Source organism: Apis florea, unplaced genomic scaffold (assembly GCF_048593485.1).
Source record: "Apis florea isolate Af1SG1 unplaced genomic scaffold, ASM4859348v1 contig_2492_pilon, whole genome shotgun sequence".
NCBI classification, from domain to species: Eukaryota; Metazoa; Arthropoda; class Insecta; order Hymenoptera; family Apidae; genus Apis; species Apis florea.
The window spans coordinates 4333217-4354766 of record NW_028256593.1 but is presented as its reverse complement, the minus strand read 5'-3'; the positions used below and the strand labels follow the sequence as shown (position 1 = coordinate 4354766).

Here is a 21550-nt window from a genome sequence, read left to right as displayed (position 1 = left end):
CATATTCAATTTATATCGTTCAGAGATGATTTTTAAATGTATCAAATGCGTCAAAACGGGGTATCTCAGGTCCAGAGACTAGAGAAGAAATTTTATTTTTTAAAATAAACGCGAAATTACGAATTATTTATTTCAATCGTGCTCTGAATTTTTACAATCTCGATAAAGATTTACTTTGAACAAAAGGCGGAACGATGTTGCTTATCCCAACGAGTTTCACCTTTTCTTTTTTAAATATTCGAATCGAAGAGTGAACTTTCATTCCCAAATAAAGATTTTAATATTTTTCATTCGCGTCTGCGAAAATAAAATTCCTGCATGGAACTGCATCTCAAAAAAAAAAAAAAAAAAAAAATTGCACTTTGTCGAAGCGTTCAGAGCCCTCGTGACCTCGGCGGAACTCAATTTTTCACATCAACACCTCCGTTCTTCCCCCCCCCTCTCTCCCCCCACGAAACTCCTCGATTTATCGAAGGATTAAATCGAGTCACGGCCTAATCATTATCCTTCGTCGATTCCCTTGCACCCGATCGATCTAATTCAATTTTGCATCGCTCGCAACAATGCGATCGTTCGTTCGTTTTCCATCTTTTCGCCTCCGTTTAGTAAGATCGAAACAAAAAAAGGCACGATATATATATATATATATATATATCGTTCGAACGGTCCATTGTCAGCCACCGTTACAGAGGATCCAGATTTCCACCCTCCAATCTCGCAGGATCTCTCGGCTTAATCTCCTCGCGCTTTAATATACTCGCGATTATGCGCCATCTCGCGTAAAACTTGGCGAACTATATATCGGAGAACAAGACTTTCTTCCAGCTCTGAGAAGGGCATTGTTTCGTATTCAATGCACGGATCTTGTAAAGTTATATTTTCATGACGGATGACGGGAGGGTTAGGTGATGGGAAGAATTGAAATGTTGCAGGTATATATATATATTATATATTGAAGATTCGATAGAAGATTTTAGAAGTTTTGTTTTTTTTAAGGAAAAATCGATAAATTTTGTGGATATCCGCATTTGCATTTGCAGAGAGGTAGATTATACGTGACGTACAGCTCGTAGTACGAGAGAAATTTCATTTGCTCCCGCGATTAACGAGAATTGATTTCAATCCAGTAATAGAGCTGTTTCCCACAGTGGGTAGTTTCTCAAGACGGATAATCTCCAGGAGGAATTTCCACCATTAAGTCTTTCGACATGAAAGGAAGAAAAAGAAAAGAAGTGGAAGAAGACTAATTCTCGGCTCGAACGGACCTACGTCCGACCATACACGATTCCTTACCACTCGTCTGACTCGTGTACCCTGACCCACTTGCGCGAGAACAAACCCGAACACGGGTCTTTTTCTCTTTGGCTCGCCAATAGCCATTCGTTCTCGCCTCCCATTTTAAATTATTATTGCGATTAATTTTACATCTTATCACTGCCTTTTGTCACTTTCTCTACGTGTCCTTCGTGATGGACATTGGTTATTAACCCATTGTTCCAATGGTGACTCTCCAGCATTGCTTGGATCAATTCGAACGGCGACGATATTTATTTACGTTTGATTTTTTTGAAATATCGCTTCGTGAATTTCAGATTCCTAAGCTCTTTAAGTAATAATCTTACATAAAGTGTGGAATAATGTGGAATCGAATGGTTGGATCTTTTTATCTTTTAATTTAGATCGTGATCACGGATCGAACCGATGAGTTTGATTTTTCGTCAAATCAAATGACGAAATTATTTTTATTCGTTGAAGAAATTGACGATAGAGAGAAGGAAAAATAAGAATAATAATCGATAAAATAAGAAAGATGAAAGAGACATTTTATCGCGATACTTGCCCTGACAAACCGAGGATGCATCTTGGTAATTCCTTTATTATTAAAATATCGCACAAAACAATAATAGACTTTAATATTCGACAAACTTTCTTTCTTTATACGTAAAGACACGTAAGATATTAAAATATAAAACATAATAATAATTATAATTCGAAATTTTGTTCCACTCAACGAGGATTAACCGTATTTGCTACGTTAATTCACAGTTGTCTTTAAAACGAATGAAAGGTCATCGAAAAAACAGAAAACGGAGAAAAAGAGGAAGAGAGAAAAGAAATTGTAATTTTCCATCGCGTTGAAAACTGTTGTTAGATTTGAGTAGCAACACGTGCTAGATAAGAAGGCGCGGATGATTAAAAGCGATACGTTACGTGACTCGAGCTTGACTCCACACGAGTGCTCCAACGAGAAGAGAGCGGCTGAGTGCAGACTTCATATATATATATATGTATATATATTGACATTACGCCGCGTGTAGCAACCGAACCGGAGGATCTTTGTTTAATCCGACCCGAGCTGTTTATTTATGCGCGCACGAGTGTCTTCGGTACGCGATGAAAGGATTATCGCGACGTACCGTTATAATTGCACGCCAAATCTGTCGCCAGACAGTGACGCCTCTATGCGTGAACGCTTCGTTACCCTTTGTTTGTTGTCGCCTCTGAGCGGGAACAACGATACTTTATTCGTTCCGAATCTTTTCCATATTTTTTATTCGAGTTTTTTCGTCGCCCCGAATTCACCGTTTGATCCGAAAGTTGTATGAATTACGCGACGAGTACATTATACATGTGATCGATCACGATGCATTGCGGAAGTTGATTCTACATCTACAAATTTCAGAGAAAATTCTGATCTGTTCCGATCAATTATAGACTTGATATATTTTAGATCCATGGACTCTCAACTTTGGATTTTTGACAACTTTGAATCCTGAAAATATCCTGATTGGATATTTTCTGATCCTGATTTACAAATCTTTAGCCTCGAATTCTGATTTATAGATCCGAGTTATAGTAATAAGCAACGGTTTGTATCTCGTTGAACAGTTTTTTGATCCCGGACCATTTTTGATCTCGGACCATTTTTGATCTCGGACCATTTTTGATCCCGGATCATTTTTGATCTCGGGCCATTTTTGATCTCGGACCATTTTTGATCTCGGGCCATTTTTGATCCCGGACCATTTTTGATCCCGGGTCATTTTTGATCCCGGGCCATTTTTGATCTCGGGCCATTTTTGATCTTGGACTATTGTATACATTCATAAAGTTCTCGTATATCTCGTTTTAATCATAAGAAATTTCGTTCGAGCAAACGAGTTTCTTTTAATTTTTGAAATTTAGAAACTTACCAATCAAGGGTGGCCTTCGCAACGTACTGCACCTGGTTCTCCCTATCTGGATGATAATGACGATCATTAATAGGGACGACGGAGTGACACACGAGACGGGTCTCCTGTCGATTGAGAATCGTTAGATTGTAAGGCGATGCCAGCAGGCGAGATGCTACCGGATCCAGGGCTAACCATAATTTATTGTCCACAACCCAAGATGGATACGTGCATCGTTCCGTCGAATTTTCTGGAAAAGAAAGGAGCCTTGCTGAATTTGAATTAAAAAGAAAAAAAAAAGAAAAAATTGTTCACAAATTTATCGAGATACTTTAACAACGAAGTTTGGAAAAATTTGATAATTATACGATCGAAGGAACGAAGAAAGGAAAAAACGAAACGGGACTAATTTCAATCACGATTTAACCAGACACTCGTAGGACACGATGTCCCTACGAGATATCGATCGCTCTTCATCGGAGACCTCGTGTATGCCGCATACTTCGCTAATGCACCCCCGTGCATTTTTAACGGTCCATTAAGTCGTACACAGTGATTGATCGCGCGGTGAGTGGCGAGCTATCGACGCGATAAATGTTTCCAGGCGATGAGGAGCCGTTTATACAGAATCAATTGCGTTTCATTCTTGCCCTACCGTCTTATTTTCCTATTCCCGTTAATCTAGAAAGGAATCGTGCTCTTTTCGTATACATACATATATTTTGCAAAAAGATTCTCATTTTTATTATACCGTTACGCATATATTTTCATCGTATTTCCATTTATTCCCAGGTTCGTTCAATATTGTAAAAAAAAAAAAAAAGAAGAAGAAAAGAAAGAAAGAAGGAAAAAAAAAAAGAAACAAAGTAAGTCTTAAAACGTCATGTTTCTTTCGTCTACACCGATTTACTTTCAAGTTTCAATATTGCTCCACGGTATTTACGATCGAAACATTTCCCTTTTTATTCCCTCTCGAATTCATTTCAGTTCTCCTTCGGCGGGGATTGCGATTCGATGCAAATCAACGATCGTGTCCGACCACCGCTCGAAGAGCTCGACGAGCAAAAAAAAAAAGGAAAAAAAAGGGGGAGAGAGAGAGAGAGAGAGAGAGAGAGAGAAAAATCGTCCGCGTTGCCACGAAGTGGTGAACTTGGAGGCTGGTATATCGATACATCGTACTGCGTGCACTTAAAGTATGACGGCCGCGTTTTTTTTTTATGAAAGAGAAGAAAAGAAAAAAAAAACAAAACCTCCATCCATTTCGCGGAAAATAATAGGCGACAGGCTAAATTCACTTTGTTCCCGGAATTTACGTGTGCGGAATCGCAATAAAAATGTTAGACTCGCGCGAAAATAATGCGATTTTATGCTAATGGATTTATTGAAAACTCGATATACATAATTTGCATTTAGACCGAATGATGGCGATGGCTCTTTAATGGAAATGTGTTTCTTCTTCCCTTCTTTTTTTTTCTGCGTTTTAAAAAATTGTCTAATCCAATTTTCCCAATCGTTCAAAATTCTCCTGTCTCCTTCTTTATCAATGAAGCACATCGCCTGATAAACGAGAATCTATCGAATTTATAATATAAAAAGTTTCGTTGAAAATTCATTTTTAATCAATTCAATGCACGTGTCGTCTCGAATTCGCTAATCGAACGCTTTTTATTAATTCAATCCATTTCTCCACGGACGAAATCGCGGGGATGCGGGAGAAGGAAAGGTGATCCCGTGGACTAATCTGCCTTCTGGAAAGTTTAAATGGAAACGCCGGGGAATGGGGTTAACGAAACACCAGGGCCAATGTTGCAACAGAGGCGTGGAAAAATTTGCTAAGCCGCTTAAACGCTCGAATCGTTCGGATTCGAAATTTCAGCATTTTCTCTCTCTCTCTCTCTCTTCTTAACGAAGTGCCAAAAGTACGAATGAAAAAATTTATGATATTAAAGGAATATTGGAAAATAATTGTGAAGAAGAAGCGAGAATCGTAAGAATTTATTAATTGGCAAATATTTAGAAAAGGCCTCCCTGATGAGCGATTCTTTAACGATGATTCCTCTTTTTAATATTTTGTCAAGGCGAAAGTTTTAAAAATCTAACCTAAAATTCAATTATAAATTGAAAATTAATTCAATTTTCACTCGACGTCGATTAATTAATATTCGTTCTTGATTTAATTTTAAATCCAAATTAAATAACATTCGAGTCAGTTTCTTAATTTGGCAATTACTTAACCTGAACAATTTTTGTTAATAGTTTTTTAAACGATTTTTAAAAATTTTCAAAAGTATTCAAAATTCGATTCTTCGAAAATGATGATCCTTTATGCCATTGAATTTTGAAAAACTCATTAAAATCCTTTTTCTTTTTTTCTTTTAAATAATTACCAAATTATACCATCCATAAGAAAATTTAATTGATTCGCTAACAACGAAAATAATCGAGGCGAATCCTGTATTTTACCTTCATTCGATGTGAAAATATTATTATATTTATCGCATTCGGTGTTGTATAGATGTATGTGTGTGTGTGTGTGTGTGTGTATTAGCTTTATCGTTCAGAAAACATCTGGAAATAAATCCTGGTCGGTGGCAGGATCGCGCAATCAGTCATGTACATATCCAGGGAATCCAACTGAACGCGGTTTACCACAAAGCCAACAACAAGATCATTTCCATCTGCTACCACTGTCTACTCGTATTCGCGATTATAGCCTCGCAGGATGGAAGGAGCGACGTATTTAAACCGAAACTGGAGCAACGAAGGGAGGAACAACAAATCGATGGATGATGATGATGATGATCCGTTTCTGGCCGGAGATTGATGAATTAAAATGATGACGAGCGACTAGGTAATGAAACGTAATATCAGAAATTTGATTTCGAATCACGAATTTACGCGGATATTTACAATGCGGACGTTTTCTTCCTTTTTTTTTTTTCCTTTTTATTTCAACGCTGTAATAAATAATTGCTTTCGTGAATTCTATAATCGATTAATTTCAACGGGGTGAAACGATTTTTCGTAATTTTGAAGAAAAATTATTGAAAACGATATTTTAATATAACGTTCGGGCGAAAAGTTAAATTTTAGTTTTTAATTGAAAAAATACTACCTGTTTCTTTAATGGTTTTTTCATAAGGATAAGTGCACGGCTAAGTACTTTAATAGTTCTGGCAACTTTCAAGTTTCGAACAGGATTAAACTTAATTTTTGTGGTCGAGCGAAAGGATACCGATATCTTCTTTTGATGCTTTTTTTTTAATCCTTAAGAAATCGATCACAAACTACTTTCCTAGCCCGAATAACATTTCAAATGAGATTAAATATAATTTTTTTAGTAGTAAAAAAAATTTAATCCTAAATATCACACATGAATACCATACTTCGAACATTTATTTATAATTTTATTTTTAATCCATAAGAAATCGATCACAAACTATTTTAATAGACCGAATACCATTCAAACGAAATTAAATATAATTTTCGAATAGTGACTAAGAAGAATCTTAAGAGCGTCACATTGTTGTATCACAATTTTTCTATCAATATTCACAAATATTAAAAAAAAAGTATTACCATAAATTTATCCTCCGAATATCACAATTCACGCATCGAACAATTTATTTACAATTTTCGTACGCATCACTGTGCAGAATTTCGTACGTTTTACGAAAAAAAAAAAAAAGAAAAAACAAACATCCGCAATTCTACTGTCATAAAGATTCGAAACGCGGATTCAGAAACACCAATTTCTGCCAATCTGGTCAGCCGGCCACGTCGGCGGAATCCGATATCCAAGCTGAGGGGGAGGGGGAACTTTTAACCATTTAACAAGAATCCGCGGTAAAATTCCATGCTGCGAGCCGTTCAAAGATTAACCATCGTACAAAATCAATCCCAAGAATGTTCGAGGCTGGATCGCGAGCCCTGCCCCCATCGCCTCAATTTGGTTAACCGCGGCTACACCAGGCCAGAATCATCGCAATCTGCCAAGGCTACGTGCAGCTATGCGATACTATGGAATACCCCAAGTAGCTGACGTCCGACCACCGTTCACTGTGCCGATAGCACGCCGCCCAAGAATCCGATCCGGTGTCTATGGACATCCTCATAGTTTACGTTCTTCGAGCCTGGCGCTATAGGTGGCCGCGGTTTCCCTCGTGCCAAGACGCACCAAGTCGGTTAACGATAACCGTCGATGCACCCTGGTGCCAACCGTGAATTAATCGAAGGTGTAGGATAGATTTTTTCCCGATCGATTTAATAGGGAATAGGTTAAGCGTTAGCTTGTAAAATGTGTATTTTTAGACGAGACGATTGATGGCTGGCTTAGAGAAGGCGTTCGTACGTTCGGATTTAAATCGGATTCAGTGAAACTTGTCAAGTCTAGAAGTATTTTTATTTTTAAGTATTAGAGGTTTATAATTTTGAGCGAAGCTACCACTCACTCTGTTTCATTTTGAACGTCTTGGCAGCCTCCTTAACGCTGATCAATCCCGTGCAAGAGGCATCCTCGCTCTGCGCCAAATTCCACGAATTGTTCGAAGTTTGCTCGTAGATGAAGCATCTGTAGCTGTCCTCGTCGCTGGTTTTCCGCGGGGCGTGCAACCTTGCCACCAGGTTGTGCGTGCTGCTCTCCTTCCACGTGGCCAGACACTCCAACTCCACGTCTGGAACGTTTAAAAAAAAAAAAAAATTAAATATCGAACTCCCTCGTCAGTCGGTTCAAGTCGAAAAAATCCGAAAATTTCGAATTTTTGGAAAGAAATAAAAATCTCGATATCAATCGAGAAAAATTCATCATCATCGATCACATAAATCCTCCACCATTAGCCATCCCCAATTACACTGCGACGTATAACGATTCCATTTACGAGCAAGGCTAAATCGTCCGGGGCGAGAATTATGGACGGAAATATTCTAACCGTTAATAAACCGCGCCGCCACCACGCAGAATGAATTATTTCGCCCGCTATAATAATCGGTGAAAATCGGTATATCGAGGGATACAGCGGCGACAAACAGTAATTGACAGAGCTGTTAATCATTTGGTGGAAGTTCTATTGACTGTCCCAGATTCTCTCCCCTGTGTGTCGTGTTAATTAACGTCACCGTTCTCAAACCCGATGTATCGAGAAAAATTACGGCTCTTCGATCCGAACCGATCCTTTATAAAATATAAATACATTTAAATAAATATCTCGTTTCTAGTGAAAAGAAAGAGTCTGGCACTTTTATGATACAATTTTTTTTACTTTAACTTTAATAATAACAGTACGTACAATTTTTTGTTTAATTTGAAATCGACAAAAATAATGAGAGAGAAAAGTACTTACCAACGCTTTCGGAGGACAACACGTTGGCACACGCTTGATAGCGAAAAAGTAATCGGGATTCTTGGGTGCACGTCTCCGCGGCTGACAAAGGAGATTTACACTCGGCTTCCCCGTGGCTGTACGTGAATTCAAGGGGTCCCTTGAAGGGGCACGGCATCGGTGCTGCCCCCGTGCGGAATAGGGAAATCAATATGGCGTCGCTGGTCAGATCGCCGCATATCGAGGGGAGCGTAGGTTTCGACGATCCCGTGATGCACCAGGCTGGAAGAAAAAAGAAGAAGGAATCGGTGGTATCCGAATTAATCCGGAACGAGAAGAGGTAGGAAGAAAAAATTATGGACGAAACACAAACGAAACGTACTCTCTTTGTATTGAAGGACGTTCGGATGCTTCATGTGCATGACGATGCAGCGATAACAATTTTCCGATCTGAAACAAAAATCGATGGAAAATAAAGTAGGAGTTTTACACATCTAATTTAACAAATAAATGTTTCCATCATCTGATCGACATTCTAATGAAAAGAAAAAAATAAATAAATAACTAAATTTCAGAAGAAGTAAATTTTACTACGAAATTTCCATGAAGAGGAAAACCTTAGAAATCGCTTGGATTCGGGGGGGGGGGGGGGAGTGGAGGCAAACGCGAAAGATCGTTCTCAAACATCGACGGTGGAAAAAAAAAAAGAAAAAGAAAAAAGAAAAGAATTCTCGGTGGAAGAAGAGGGGGAAAACGGTGTTCCATTGGTAGGGCTGTGGAAATGGCAGCACACGCTTGTACACACGCAATTCCAAGGCATTTGTACACGCTGGAAAGACAAACTCCGAGGCGCAATAGAGACAGGCGGTGGTTACTACGGGAGGAAGGGGTGGAGGAAGGGGTGAGTGGACCAAGAGGGGCAAGTAGTATCGCGTAGCTACTTAAAACTTTTCGAGCTTGTCTTGTGTCCCTACTAGTTGCCACCTTGCTTACTTAGCTCCGCTCTGCAACTTCTACCTTCGACTATAGTCTCCACCCCTTCCTGCTCCCCCTCACTTCCTGTCTCGCTCCCATCCCCCTGTCACCCCACGCTGGATCTTCCTCGCTTCCTGCTCGCTCGGAGGACGAGCGAAGTTTACCTTCGTTTCTGGCTATCTCACGTACTTCTTGGCAAACGTAGACGTTTTCCTTTTTTTCTTTTCTTCTTCTTCTTTTTTCCTTTCTTTTTTTTCTTTTCTCTCTCTCTCTCTCTTTTTTTTCACGTGGAAATTGCTCGGTGATTGATTCTTGGCTACCCTTCGGTTCGGAGAAAGCGTGGTTCCATTGTTTGTGATCGCGAAGCATTTAATTTCATTGTTTGCTCGAGTTTGTTGAAGATGGTTCGAACATTTATTCTTTTATTACTCTTGATACGGCTGATATTTATTAGGGGGAAAATTAAGATGTGTTTTGAAATGAATATTATAATTTTATTTGTGATATCGTTGAGATAGTTGGGCCAGATTTTGCTATAATCATTATTATAATCATATTGCAAATTTTTGTTCAACAGTCTTTTTCAACAGTCAGTCCCCAATTTCGTTATTATTTATTATCAGTTTAGTTTATAATTAATGTTGTTTGTTTTTGACATTAACAAATCACTATAATCATCTAACCTAACCTAACCTAAATTCGCATGAAAACATTTATACTCTTTGCATTTTCTTCTTTCGATAAAACATAAACACGTGTCATCACCTTGCGCGAAACGAAGCGAATGAGGCATACAAAAATTCGAAACTAACAAAAAATGAAATGATTACGAAAAATTCGTTCAAATTTTCTCGCATAGAAATTCCTGCCTCGAATTTGTTCGAAACAAGTGCAACTTTTTCCATTACTTTATTTTCCACCAAGGAGCCTGCCATCCGTTTGTTCCCTTAACACGCATCGACGTCTGTTTATCGACAGTCGGTCGTCATTTAAGCACGAGATGGGTTCAAAGCGCGAGATCAATGCGAGCGGGCATAAAAGCAGACTCGAAAGACAAATATATGCGTGAAACGTGCACGCATCGACGGGTTCAGACGCTTCGAAACGCGGATAGTTCTATTCGTACACTTCGAGTCTCGGTTCATGGTTCGTAAAAGAGAGCACGAAGACGTGTGCACGTTGATCTTTGACGTTTATAAATCGGTTCTTCCCAAGAATATCGTCCGCACAGTCTTCGGTATACATAGATCCGTGCTTTCTCTTGTTGGAAATTTATGTTTCGGAAGACTTGTTTTGGATTATTACAAAATAATTATTTAAAATTACACGTTTATTATTGTATTCGTAACGAAGAGATTAAAAATAATAATATTTTCAAGCTTATATTTGTGTTTTTGTTAGATGGTAAATGATTACAATTAAAACTATAGAAATGGAATTGAGATAAAAATCTGTTTCATCTTACAATAATTATAATATGTGTATTTTGTAGATTTTTTAACATTTTTCATTTTCCATAAATATCCATCGTAGAAGGTTTTCACCTTAGAAGATTTATCATTGCATGGAACAAGAATTGAAAATTTCTTCTAGGAGAAAAAATAAATGAAACGAAACAGATAACCTAACCTAATCTAATCCTTTCAATTTAGATTAGGTAAATTTAAATGATTATAAATAAAACTACAGAAATGGAATTGAGATAAAAACATGTTTCACCTTGTAATAATTATTATATTCTGTAAGATCTTTAATTATTTTCCATAAATGCACAAATATCCATTCTCTAATTATAATATAAGAAAAGTACGTTATCTCGAAAGTATATACTATAAAAGATCGTAAATGAGTCCTAAATTTTCACCTTGGAGTACAGAACAATTGTACAAAACAAAAATTATTCCAAGAAATTTTCTTCTAGAAGAAAGGAATAAGTGAAACGAAACAGATATTCCTAACCTAACCTCTTCAATTCTACTCAACATTACTTCCTGAAAAATCCATAACATAGCCAACGGATGAAAATTAAAAAGTTTTCGAAGCTTAAATTTTGAAACTTTTAAATTTCCCTGACAGAATTTTCCAACGATTAATCCTTCGAAAACGAAAAAACAACCACTCTTGGCTCCGAAGAATGCAGAGAGCCAGCCCTTTGAGCTGACCCAATCGAAGAACACCCTGTTCGCAAGTTTTCTACTCTGCCCTGTACAAGCGGCCGATCTGCAATTCGAAAGTTGTCCAAGTTTGTATGCATGTCAACGAAGCCACGGACACGGTATCCGAGAGAGCGGTTTCGCCAGCTCGTGATCGCATTTCGAGTAACTATCGCGGAAGCGCGGAGGGAGCGCTCTCTGCCCTTCAGCTCGCGAACCACAAACGGTTCCATGCCGCGAATGGATTCGAGCCGCTTTTGTCGGCCTGCTCGACCCAACTTTTCTCCTTCCTCTTTCGTCGTTTACCCGTTTTTTTTTTTTTTTTTTTTTTTTTTAGGAAAGGCTGACGAATTTTCGCGCGAATTTTCACGAATACACGGCTACGATAGCTCGTGAAAAATTGGCTCTTCGAATATTTTATTTACGATGAGGATGACACTTAAAAGAGAATCTAAAATTCTTCTATAAAATTTGATTGACGTGTAAAAATCGTTCTTGGTTATTAATTAATTATTATTATAATTTCTGGTGAGATATTTAACTCGTGTTCAAGTACTTTCTGCTGAATCGTTGACCTTCTTCAAAATAGTTAAAAAGTAATAAAAAAAAAAAAAAAAAAAAGAAAAAGAAAGAAGTACCGTAGAAAGCTACGAAGATGCCCAAATTAATATCAAGATTATACACAGATATAAGTTTCAAAAGGGAAGATATTAAAGTGACGACGAAAGAAGTTCTTCTCTCTCTTTCTCTCTCTTTTTTTCCCTGTTATATTTATAAAACAAGATGACGAAATTAAAAATATGAAGAAGATCAACGATATTATTTACATCGGCGAACAGCTTCGAGAGGAAGTTCAATTTCAAGAGGCGAATAGTAGAAAAATCCAACTCGTTAGCCCATAAATGCTTTCCGATCTGGCAGCTGCGACCCCGCTGTTGGGATCGATTCTACAACTTCCGGATTATTGCCACGGCGATTCGGACGCTTTATTGTTTCTCGATGATCCCAAGAGTTTTGCGCTAGTAGTCCCTTGATGCAACGTTCCTACCGTATCAAACGTGGCGTCGTCGAAGCGACGACTTTTACGAGTTCGATATCCTATCCAATGATGATTGTTATCGGCTTGTATCTCTCCCTGTACACCCGAGAATCAATTGGGAAACACAATCGGGATAGTGTCGACGTAGTGTCTGATCTGAATGGAGCAAGAAGAAAAGGAGGACTCTATTATACGTGATATTAATTTACTTAATTTATCGAATATGTCCACCGATAATTTTTATCGTTTTACACTTCTTTTTTTGACCGTTCCAATCAAAATTGGAAGACACAAAATAGTGTCTGATATATGTGATTAATTTGTCCTTCAATGATAATTCCAATCAAAATTGGAAAACACAAAATAGTGTCTGATTTAAATGAAGAGATTTGTGAAGAATAGAATCTTATTACATGTGATTAATTTGTCCTCCAATGATAATTCCAATCAAAATTGGAAAACACAAAATAGTGTCTGATTTAAATGAAGAGATTTGTGAAGAAGAGGATCTTATTACATGTGATTAATTTGTCCTCCAATGATAATTCCAATCAAAATTGAAAAACACAAAATAGTGTCTGAATGAAGAGATTTGTGAAGAAGAAGATCTTATTACATGTGATTAATTTGTCCTCCAATGATGATTCCAATCAAAATTGAAAAACACAAAATAGTGTCTGAATGAAGAGATTTGTGAAGAAGAGGATCTTATTACATGTGATTAATTTGTCCTCCAATGATAATTCCAATCAAAATTGGAAAACACAAAATAGTGTCTGAATGAAGAGATTTGTGAAGAAGAGGATCTTATTACATGTGATTAATTTGTCCTCCAATGATAATTCCAATCAAAATTGAAAAACACAAAATAGTGTCTGAATGAAGAGATTTGTGAAGAAGAGGATCTTATTACATGTGATTAATTTGTCCTCCAATGATAATTCCAATCAAAATTGGAAAACACAAAATAGTGTCTGATTTAAATGAAGAGATTTGTGAAGAAGAGGATCTTATTACATGTGATTAATTTGTCCTCCAATGATAATTCCAATCAAAATTGGAAAACACAAAATAGTGTCTGATTTAAATGAAGAGATTTGTGAAGAAGAGGATCTTATTACATGTGATTAATTTGTCCTCCAATGATAATTCCAATCAAAATTGAAAAACACAAAATAGTGTCTGAATGAAGAGATTTGTGAAGAAGAGGATCTTATTACATGTGATTAATTTGTCCTCCAATGATAATTCCAATCAAAATTGGAAAACACAAAATAGTGTCTGATCTGAATGAAGAAATTTGTGAAGAATAGAATCTTATTACATGTGATTAATTTGTCCTCCAATAATTTTTATCCTTTTGCACTTTTCTTTCCAGTCGAAAATTAATTGAGAAATTGAAATAGCGTCTGAATAGAGGATCACACAAAATGTGATAAGTAACTTAACATCTTGTAACATCATCTCTTTCTTTGTTCCAGAAGTATAGTTGTCTAAAAATATTGAGAAAAGAATTGTAAGAAAGAGAACTCTTTATTACATATTGTTCGACTTATAAGATCTATTATTCGAGGTTGTTCGATACCTTTCACCGATAATTCTTATCGACTTCAACCTGTCTTTCCTCGTTCCAGCCGAGAATCAGTTAAGACACGCGATGAAAGAGGTAATAGTATAGACACGGTATCTGACGTAAACAATGGATTGTAAGAGGGTTAAAAGTGCGCTACATTGATCTGTGTTGTTAAATGTATATAAAACTTAATAAAGTTAAATTATCGAGACGAAGAAAGAGTCAATCGAATATCGACATTTAAGTCTTCTTGAAAATGTATTAATTAGAAGAACGATTTTCGTATATCATCGACGATATGATACATTTTTAAAACGGCATTTATATTCATATAAAAGTAGTATGATTATGTATCGTTATATTACAGAGATTCGATTATATTATTAAAATTTTGTTCTTTATTAGGTATAAAACGATATACACTTGGCCTAAATTTTAAAGATGGTAATGACGAAGATGTGTGAATGCCAATGAATAAAAAGTGATTCGATATTAAAATATCTATTCGTTCACCTAAAACACTTTTTGAATCATAGTAAGTTTGTTACTTAATTTTTATCCAATTTTATTAGGCAAATAAGTTTTTTCTGATCGAATTCGGACGATACAGATGTATTTTCTCTAGAAAAATATTAAAAATATTGGAAAGATAGCCTTAAAAATATCGTCGAAAAGAATATTAAGCTTCGTTGATGACAGTAAAAGTTCTGCAAAATAATAGTGATAATAGCGATTTTATTTAGTCTAAACGTTGTTAAAGCGACCCACAACAAGTTCCTTTCCCTTTTTCTATCATCATAACGCCTGAATTCGAATTCGAATTACTTTATCGCTCGTGGCGCCATCTGAAACAGCGTTCTTTCATTTTTAAGAAATTCCAGTTCATGCAACGATTTCAAGCGATACGACGCGTGAGAAGTTTAGAAAATATAGGCCGTCGAAGTGACTTAATTTGGAAAAAGATCGTTCAGATGCGTCGAAAAAATTCGACGAAAATCCGACCAGTCGAGAAGAACAGGCAGAAAGATCTATCCAATTGAAACAATCATGTATCTGATTTAGATAAAATCTTGAATTTGAAAGAAAAAAAAAAGGAGAAAGAATTATTTGCCTATATTATTGTTTTTAAATGCATAAAAAGATGGAGAGGATATTTGTGTCGTGACAAAAATACGAAATATATCGAAGATATAAAACATACTTAAGATAAAGATATTTTTCTTGATCCAAAATGCTAAAACCGATCGAAAAGCATGATCAGAATGATCAAACAACTTTGTCAAACAATCGACGACAAACAGTGTCTTCTGATCCGAATGAAGAATTGATAAGAGAGAGAGAGATGTGCTTCGATTTATTCGATGATCGATCCTGTCGTCGATGTAAACGTTACATCGTATTCGCGAAGGTTAATTTGCGGGGGATAAAGCGCATCCCTTGACACGGAGGGCAAAGATGAGTTGGCAAGAATTTTATCCATAGGTTATTACGGGAACACGTTCTCCTATGTCGTGGTGAAGAGGAGAGGGGAGGGGGCGGGAGGAGGAGGAGGAGAAGGTTGATGAGAATGTTGATTAAATGTTTCAGCGAAGTTTCGCCGGGCGGAACCACTCCAATTACACGGAAGTTCCATCGGCGGACACACAGCGGCTGTAAGTGAATCCCGACGGCCCCGAATCGAAAGTGATACCGTAATTGAAAAAGAAACGAACGTAAGGGGGGATCCATCGGTGAAACCCAATCCGAATATTAATTTCACGCGTGTCGGATAGAATAGTTTGTTGTGAAATTTGACAACCCCCGAATTTACAATTTAATTAATAAGAATATTATTAATAAAAAAAAACTGACCTGATATTTAATAAACTCCCTATGAGTTCCATCCATTTGACCCAAAAACTTCACAGTTCGCACGAGTATAAAGGAAGAAACGAAAATTTTACGATGGATTTGCTTTTAAAGGGGGGCGGGTGAATTTTATCGGTTGGAGAGGGGAAGAAAGGGGTGAGAGAGAGAGAGAGAGAGAGAGGTAAGAGGGAAGAAAGAAGGGGGAGGGGGGGAAGTGAGGCGTATAATACGATAAATAATCCGCGATAAATTATTTGCAGAAGGGGTGAACGAACGAGGACGAACGTTCGTCCTCGTGTTTTTTTCGATGGGATCGCATAAATAAATCACCGGGATCGCGCTGAGACAGCTCATTCCCTGTCCTCCTCCCTCCGCTGCAATCTACGAGTAATGACAACGGCGTTATCGACAGGCTGATAACTACGGGCAAGAGTAGCCGTGGCACGAGAATTGCCCGATGAAAAACGCTTTTCCTCCTCCCTTTCGCGTGGACCGAAACCCCCGTTCAGGATTTATTTTTTTGTTCGCCATCGTAATCCTTTCGAAACAATTTTTTGATGGGTTTACAGATAAGCTTGACAATTTGTTTCACAGTTCTGCGGCAAGTTATTTCGATGCTTTGAACGAGAATTCCCATTAACGCGCAAAGGGAACGCACGATACCTGCGTGAGATAGGAATCGTTACAATTTTTAAATCTCCACCTTTCTCTTAACTTCTCGTTTAACTTCTTCTTCTTTTTTTTTTTTTCTTTTCACCTCGTACGCTTGTAAAGATAAAATAGGGATGAAAAAGAGATGAGAAAGTTTGGAGGAAACACCGATTCGTTTTATCACGGAACGATAGCTAATTCATGGTCCCTAAATGCATTTCGTACGCTCACGAATCGTGATAAATCTCCGGCCTGTATTCGTAATGCGTTTAAAAATGATTCATCGCTGAGAGCGCAGTTTCGGAAACAAGCAACGTTTGTAACCAATGACAACGTATCTTCTTTCCTTTTTGGGGGAAAATTGTCGTGACTTTTACACTTTTTTTTTTTTTTTTTACGTTTTCGATTCCCAATTTTTATTACGTTCGTTGTATAATTAGTCGTAGAAACGAAATATTCGAAACGAAATGAATCGAGCATTCGAGTGACGGAGGAAAAGAAAGAAATTTGAAAAATATCAAAAAACAATTTTGAGCAGTGAAAGAGTTCAAAAACGTTTAAAAATTCCAAACAAAGAATGTTGAAAAAATCATGCTACTGTTCGACACGCGACGACTTTTGATAGACTTAAACGATTTAATAGTTAAAAAAAGAAAAAAAGAAGTGCTATAAAATTTGAAAAATTCCACGAGAATTAAAGAAATGATAAATAATTAAAGAATCGAAAAATTTCGAAACGAAATCGTAGAAAATTGAAAAGAAGAAAAACTCGATCAACTCGAAAAAACCGCGTAAACCAAAAAAATCTCAAGAAAATCGATGGATACGAAAAAAAATAAAAGGAGAAAAATAAACTACAACTATATTAATTATATTTTCGTCGAAAGAATTTAAAAAACGAAAATTTCAAAAAAAAAAAAAATATTAAAAATGTTATGCTACAATTATTGCTAAGCTTAAACGATTTAATAGCTAAAAAAAATAGAAAAAAAAGTGCTATAAAATTTGAGAAATTCCACGAGAATTAAAAAATGATAAATAATTAAAGAATCGAAAAATTTCGAAACGAAATCGTAGAAAATTGAAAAGAAGAAAAACTCGATCATTTCGAAAAAACGCGCGTAAACGAAAAAAATCTCAAGAAAATGAACGAATGAGAAGAAGAATAGGAAGAGAAAAATAAACTACAACTAAACATTAATCATAATATATTTTCGTTCGTCTGGACGAACTATTGCTCCTTCTTCTTCCTCCTTTTTTCTTTTTCTCTTTCTTTTTTTCATCGCCATAATGGGCGCGACAGACGAAGCGTATTTATCTCCGCGTTAAGAGAAATCGGCCATGTCAAGTCGAGTATTCCCATTTTAACGAGAGATTCCGTTAAAGTCACGGCCACTCGATAATTCTGACGGTTGAGATTCGAGGCACGTTGGATTAATAACGCGCCACGGGAACACGAGTCCATGAGACTTGGTTCCTTAAATCCATTCTCACCCCCGACCCCTTTCCTTCCCCCCCCTTTTTTTTTCCTTTTTTTCCCCCATTGCTGCGCGCAACTTATTAACAACGATCCGATCGAGCGTGAAGCAGAATTCCGGAGAGTTACGATGAATGAGTTATAATTTGACGACGAGCAGCAGCTACGGGGCCCTCCCAGAGAACGAGGAGGGGGTTGATTGTTACAGCGGCGGTCCGAGAAAAATTTTGTAGCGAAGGTTTTCCATCGGACGATGAATAATTCGATCTGTGAAATAATAATTTCAATTTCTTGCCCCTTTAATTATCGGGATGCAAGGATTTTCGATCGATCATCAATAGGGTGATCAGAGATAATTGTTCACATTTGAAATTTACGTCGTCGAGATCGAAGCGAATAATTTCGAATACGACACTCTTTCCTTGCAACGGAAATCTTCCAGATTGTACCCGCTAAAATTTCCTCCACTCTCTGCAGAATTAAATGAACAGACTGTTATTATCTCTCCTGCTCGAACCCCCTCCCCCCTCCTCGAAAAAAGGCTAGCTTCAAAATCGATGGCATTAAGAATAATACAGCCATGAACAGCTACAAAATTCATCCTTCTTTGAACCAAATTTCCAAAAAAAATTGTTCGGCAAATATACAAAAATTATCCAACGAAGGGGACGAATTTTCCACCGTTGATCGTCGAAGCGAAGGAAATAAAAGGAAATAAAAATTCCCCGTCGTGGAAATATCGAACATCGATCCGAAATTTCCCTTCTCGCAACGATAAACATAAAAGAGCCTCTTCCCACGACACGACTAGAACGCGATAAACGGGTTGGGGAGGGGAGGGAGGGGGGGGGAATAGAATAGAAAAAAGGGGAAAAAGAGCGCGTTGGACGCGTTGTTAGGCGGACACGATCAGCGGCAGCCGGCTGTTTGTATTGTCTAATAGCCGGATGGCGTGCGAGGGGTGGGTTTCACCCCTTCCTGTCGAACGAGCGGCCGCCACCATCTCGTTCTCGGACATGGTTTATTGATTCCTCCGCTTGCGTAAATACGCACGCCACTCCGTGGTCTCCCTGCTAACGACGCCCACGAGGGCGTCGCGACGCGCGGCTAACGGCCACGAATTATCGTACACGATCGCTTCCATACGGCTGACCCCACGCTTTTTTTTCCACGCTTTCCTTCCTTCCTGCCTTGACCCTCCCCCCGAAACAACAAAAGGACAAAGAGAGGAAGTTTTATGGCAACGTTTTGCTTCTTGCTTGATTCTGGTGTTTCCACTTGGTGACGCTTTTATCTTTATCTCGTTCGCCTGTTCTTTGGTTGGACTCTTTTCGTGTATCATGCATTTTCTATTACAGTAATAGAATTTTATTTTCTTGGAGCAGTTCTTATTTTCTGATGTATGCTAATGTTATGCTAACACTTTATTTCTACATGTTTTTGTTTTCATCGTATCCTAGGTTTTCTATCAGGATCTTATCTTTTCTGATTGGAGAGGTATTGAAGAATCGATTGTTCGTTTTGTTATTTTTTTCGTTATTGGTTACGGAAGTAAGTTAAGGGTAATTACTCGTTGATAAAGTAATTTTCACTCTCGATGCAAAAAAGTGAAATTCTGGAATATATCGTTATTTTGTTATTGTTTAATTTCCCCCTCCCCCCTTTTTTAAATCAATCCCCCCCCCCGAAATTAAATACGAGAGTTTTAATTAAAATTTAGAACACGAGGGATTAGCGAAAATTCAACCGTTGATCAATCATATTCGTAATTCGATATTAAATGGAATATTTATCTTTGCAAATCTCTTTCCCTTCCCCTCGAATACTGTTTACGTAGCTATAGATAATTATTTCGCGGTATTATTCACAGGGGTGGACAAAACGTTCAAATATAATTATACGTAGCAATCTGTCGTGGATTACGCTTTGAACTTAATTCCGGTAAATATTAATTGATCAGTGATGTTATAAAATAATGTACATATGTCGTCGATAATTATATTGCAATTTCGTCAACAACGTTTACCAGATTCGAGTCAAATTATTCATAATCAATTATTAACGATTCATTTATCGCATTTATCTCGGTCAAGTTTTAATGAAATCCCCGGCAATAATCGGCAAAATTGTTGCGAAAAAGTTCAATCCGGAATTATAATCGTTTTAACCGCGATTACCAAAATGATCCGAAGTTTCCACTTCTTCGAATAAAATATTCGAAAAAACGTTAAATTATGAATTCCACTAAACTTGTACCAATTGTGTAAATATACGTTGACTGGTTATGCAGTGATAAACGATAAATAAAATATACGAATTTAGCTGAATTATTAACTATGAGATAGTGATACTGGTGGCAACGTTCGATAATAAAATTCTAAATATATTTTTAAAAAAATATTTCATCCTTCGAACGAGTGGAAAATCATCGTGTTAAACGGAGGACACCCTATGCATAGCCCGTTCACAAATTCAACATCAAACATCTCGAAAAAAAAAAAAAAAAACGGCGGGTCTTCTTCTCTGGAAAAAAAACTTCATTTCGGTAAATCTTCTCCATTTTGACCGGTTAATCCGTCGTGGAAGCCGTCGAATCTATCCTGAAACGAGTGTGCACGATCGTTTGAGTTGGATTACGCGCACACATGTTTCCTCGACACGTGGCTAAAGCCAGCAAGCTTAAACTTAGGTGGCAGCCAATCACGGCTGGTGAACCACCACAAAGCCTCGGCCTTGTGCTCGAATTAAATTTTAAGCGAGCGAGTAAAGGCCACGGTTATCGCGGCCGATCCTCCCGTTGATGGGACCGATTCAGGCGATGAAAACAAGTGAAAAAAAGAAGAGGGGGGAAAAAAAAAAAAAAAAAAAAACGAAATCTTGGCCCCATCGATAGCCAAATATAATATAATATAAACGGTGTGCAATTTAATTCGAAAATTATATTAAACCGAAATTTTATCGTCAAAAATTTGTTGTTTGTGACAAATTTTATTTCGATGTTGGATATAATTAAGAAATTATTTCGATCTTTTAAACGTAAATGTGACTTTTTAAAATTTATTTCGTATTTTCGTGAAATTGTATTATTTTCTCCGCTTCGACAAATGATATCTCATTTCATTTATTCATTCGTCTAATAATTCATGTCGAGTATTTTGTTTATACTTTTGGAGAAAAGTTTTATTTCCTTTTTTTAAATTACGAGCAATTCTGAGTTTTTTCTTAGAAGCAAGGCATGAAAAAAAAAAATAGAAACGAAAAAGAAATAAGAAAATTGTTACAGAAAAATATGGATTGAGAATTTTTTTGAGCAAAATTTAATCCTGTATTGCGTGAATTTTTA

General features: G+C 37.1%; 1 protein-coding gene across 7 annotated transcripts in view; it reads right to left on the bottom strand.

The window, feature by feature from the left end:
- The window catches only part of LOC100870268 (uncharacterized), a 400411-nt gene that overhangs the window by 35194 nt on the left and 343667 nt on the right, over positions 1-21550 (bottom strand). For all 7 annotated transcript variants that reach the window (XM_086906262.1, XM_086906261.1, XM_086906264.1 and 4 more), the window contains 4 exons: positions 8874-8941; positions 8513-8773; positions 7625-7846; positions 3195-3423 (listed from right to left, as the gene is read on the bottom strand). In XM_086906262.1, coding sequence (XP_086762388.1) covers positions 3195-3423; positions 7625-7846; positions 8513-8773; positions 8874-8941 — 780 coding nt within the window. The remainder of the gene's footprint in view (positions 1-3194; positions 3424-7624; positions 7847-8512; positions 8774-8873; positions 8942-21550) is intronic.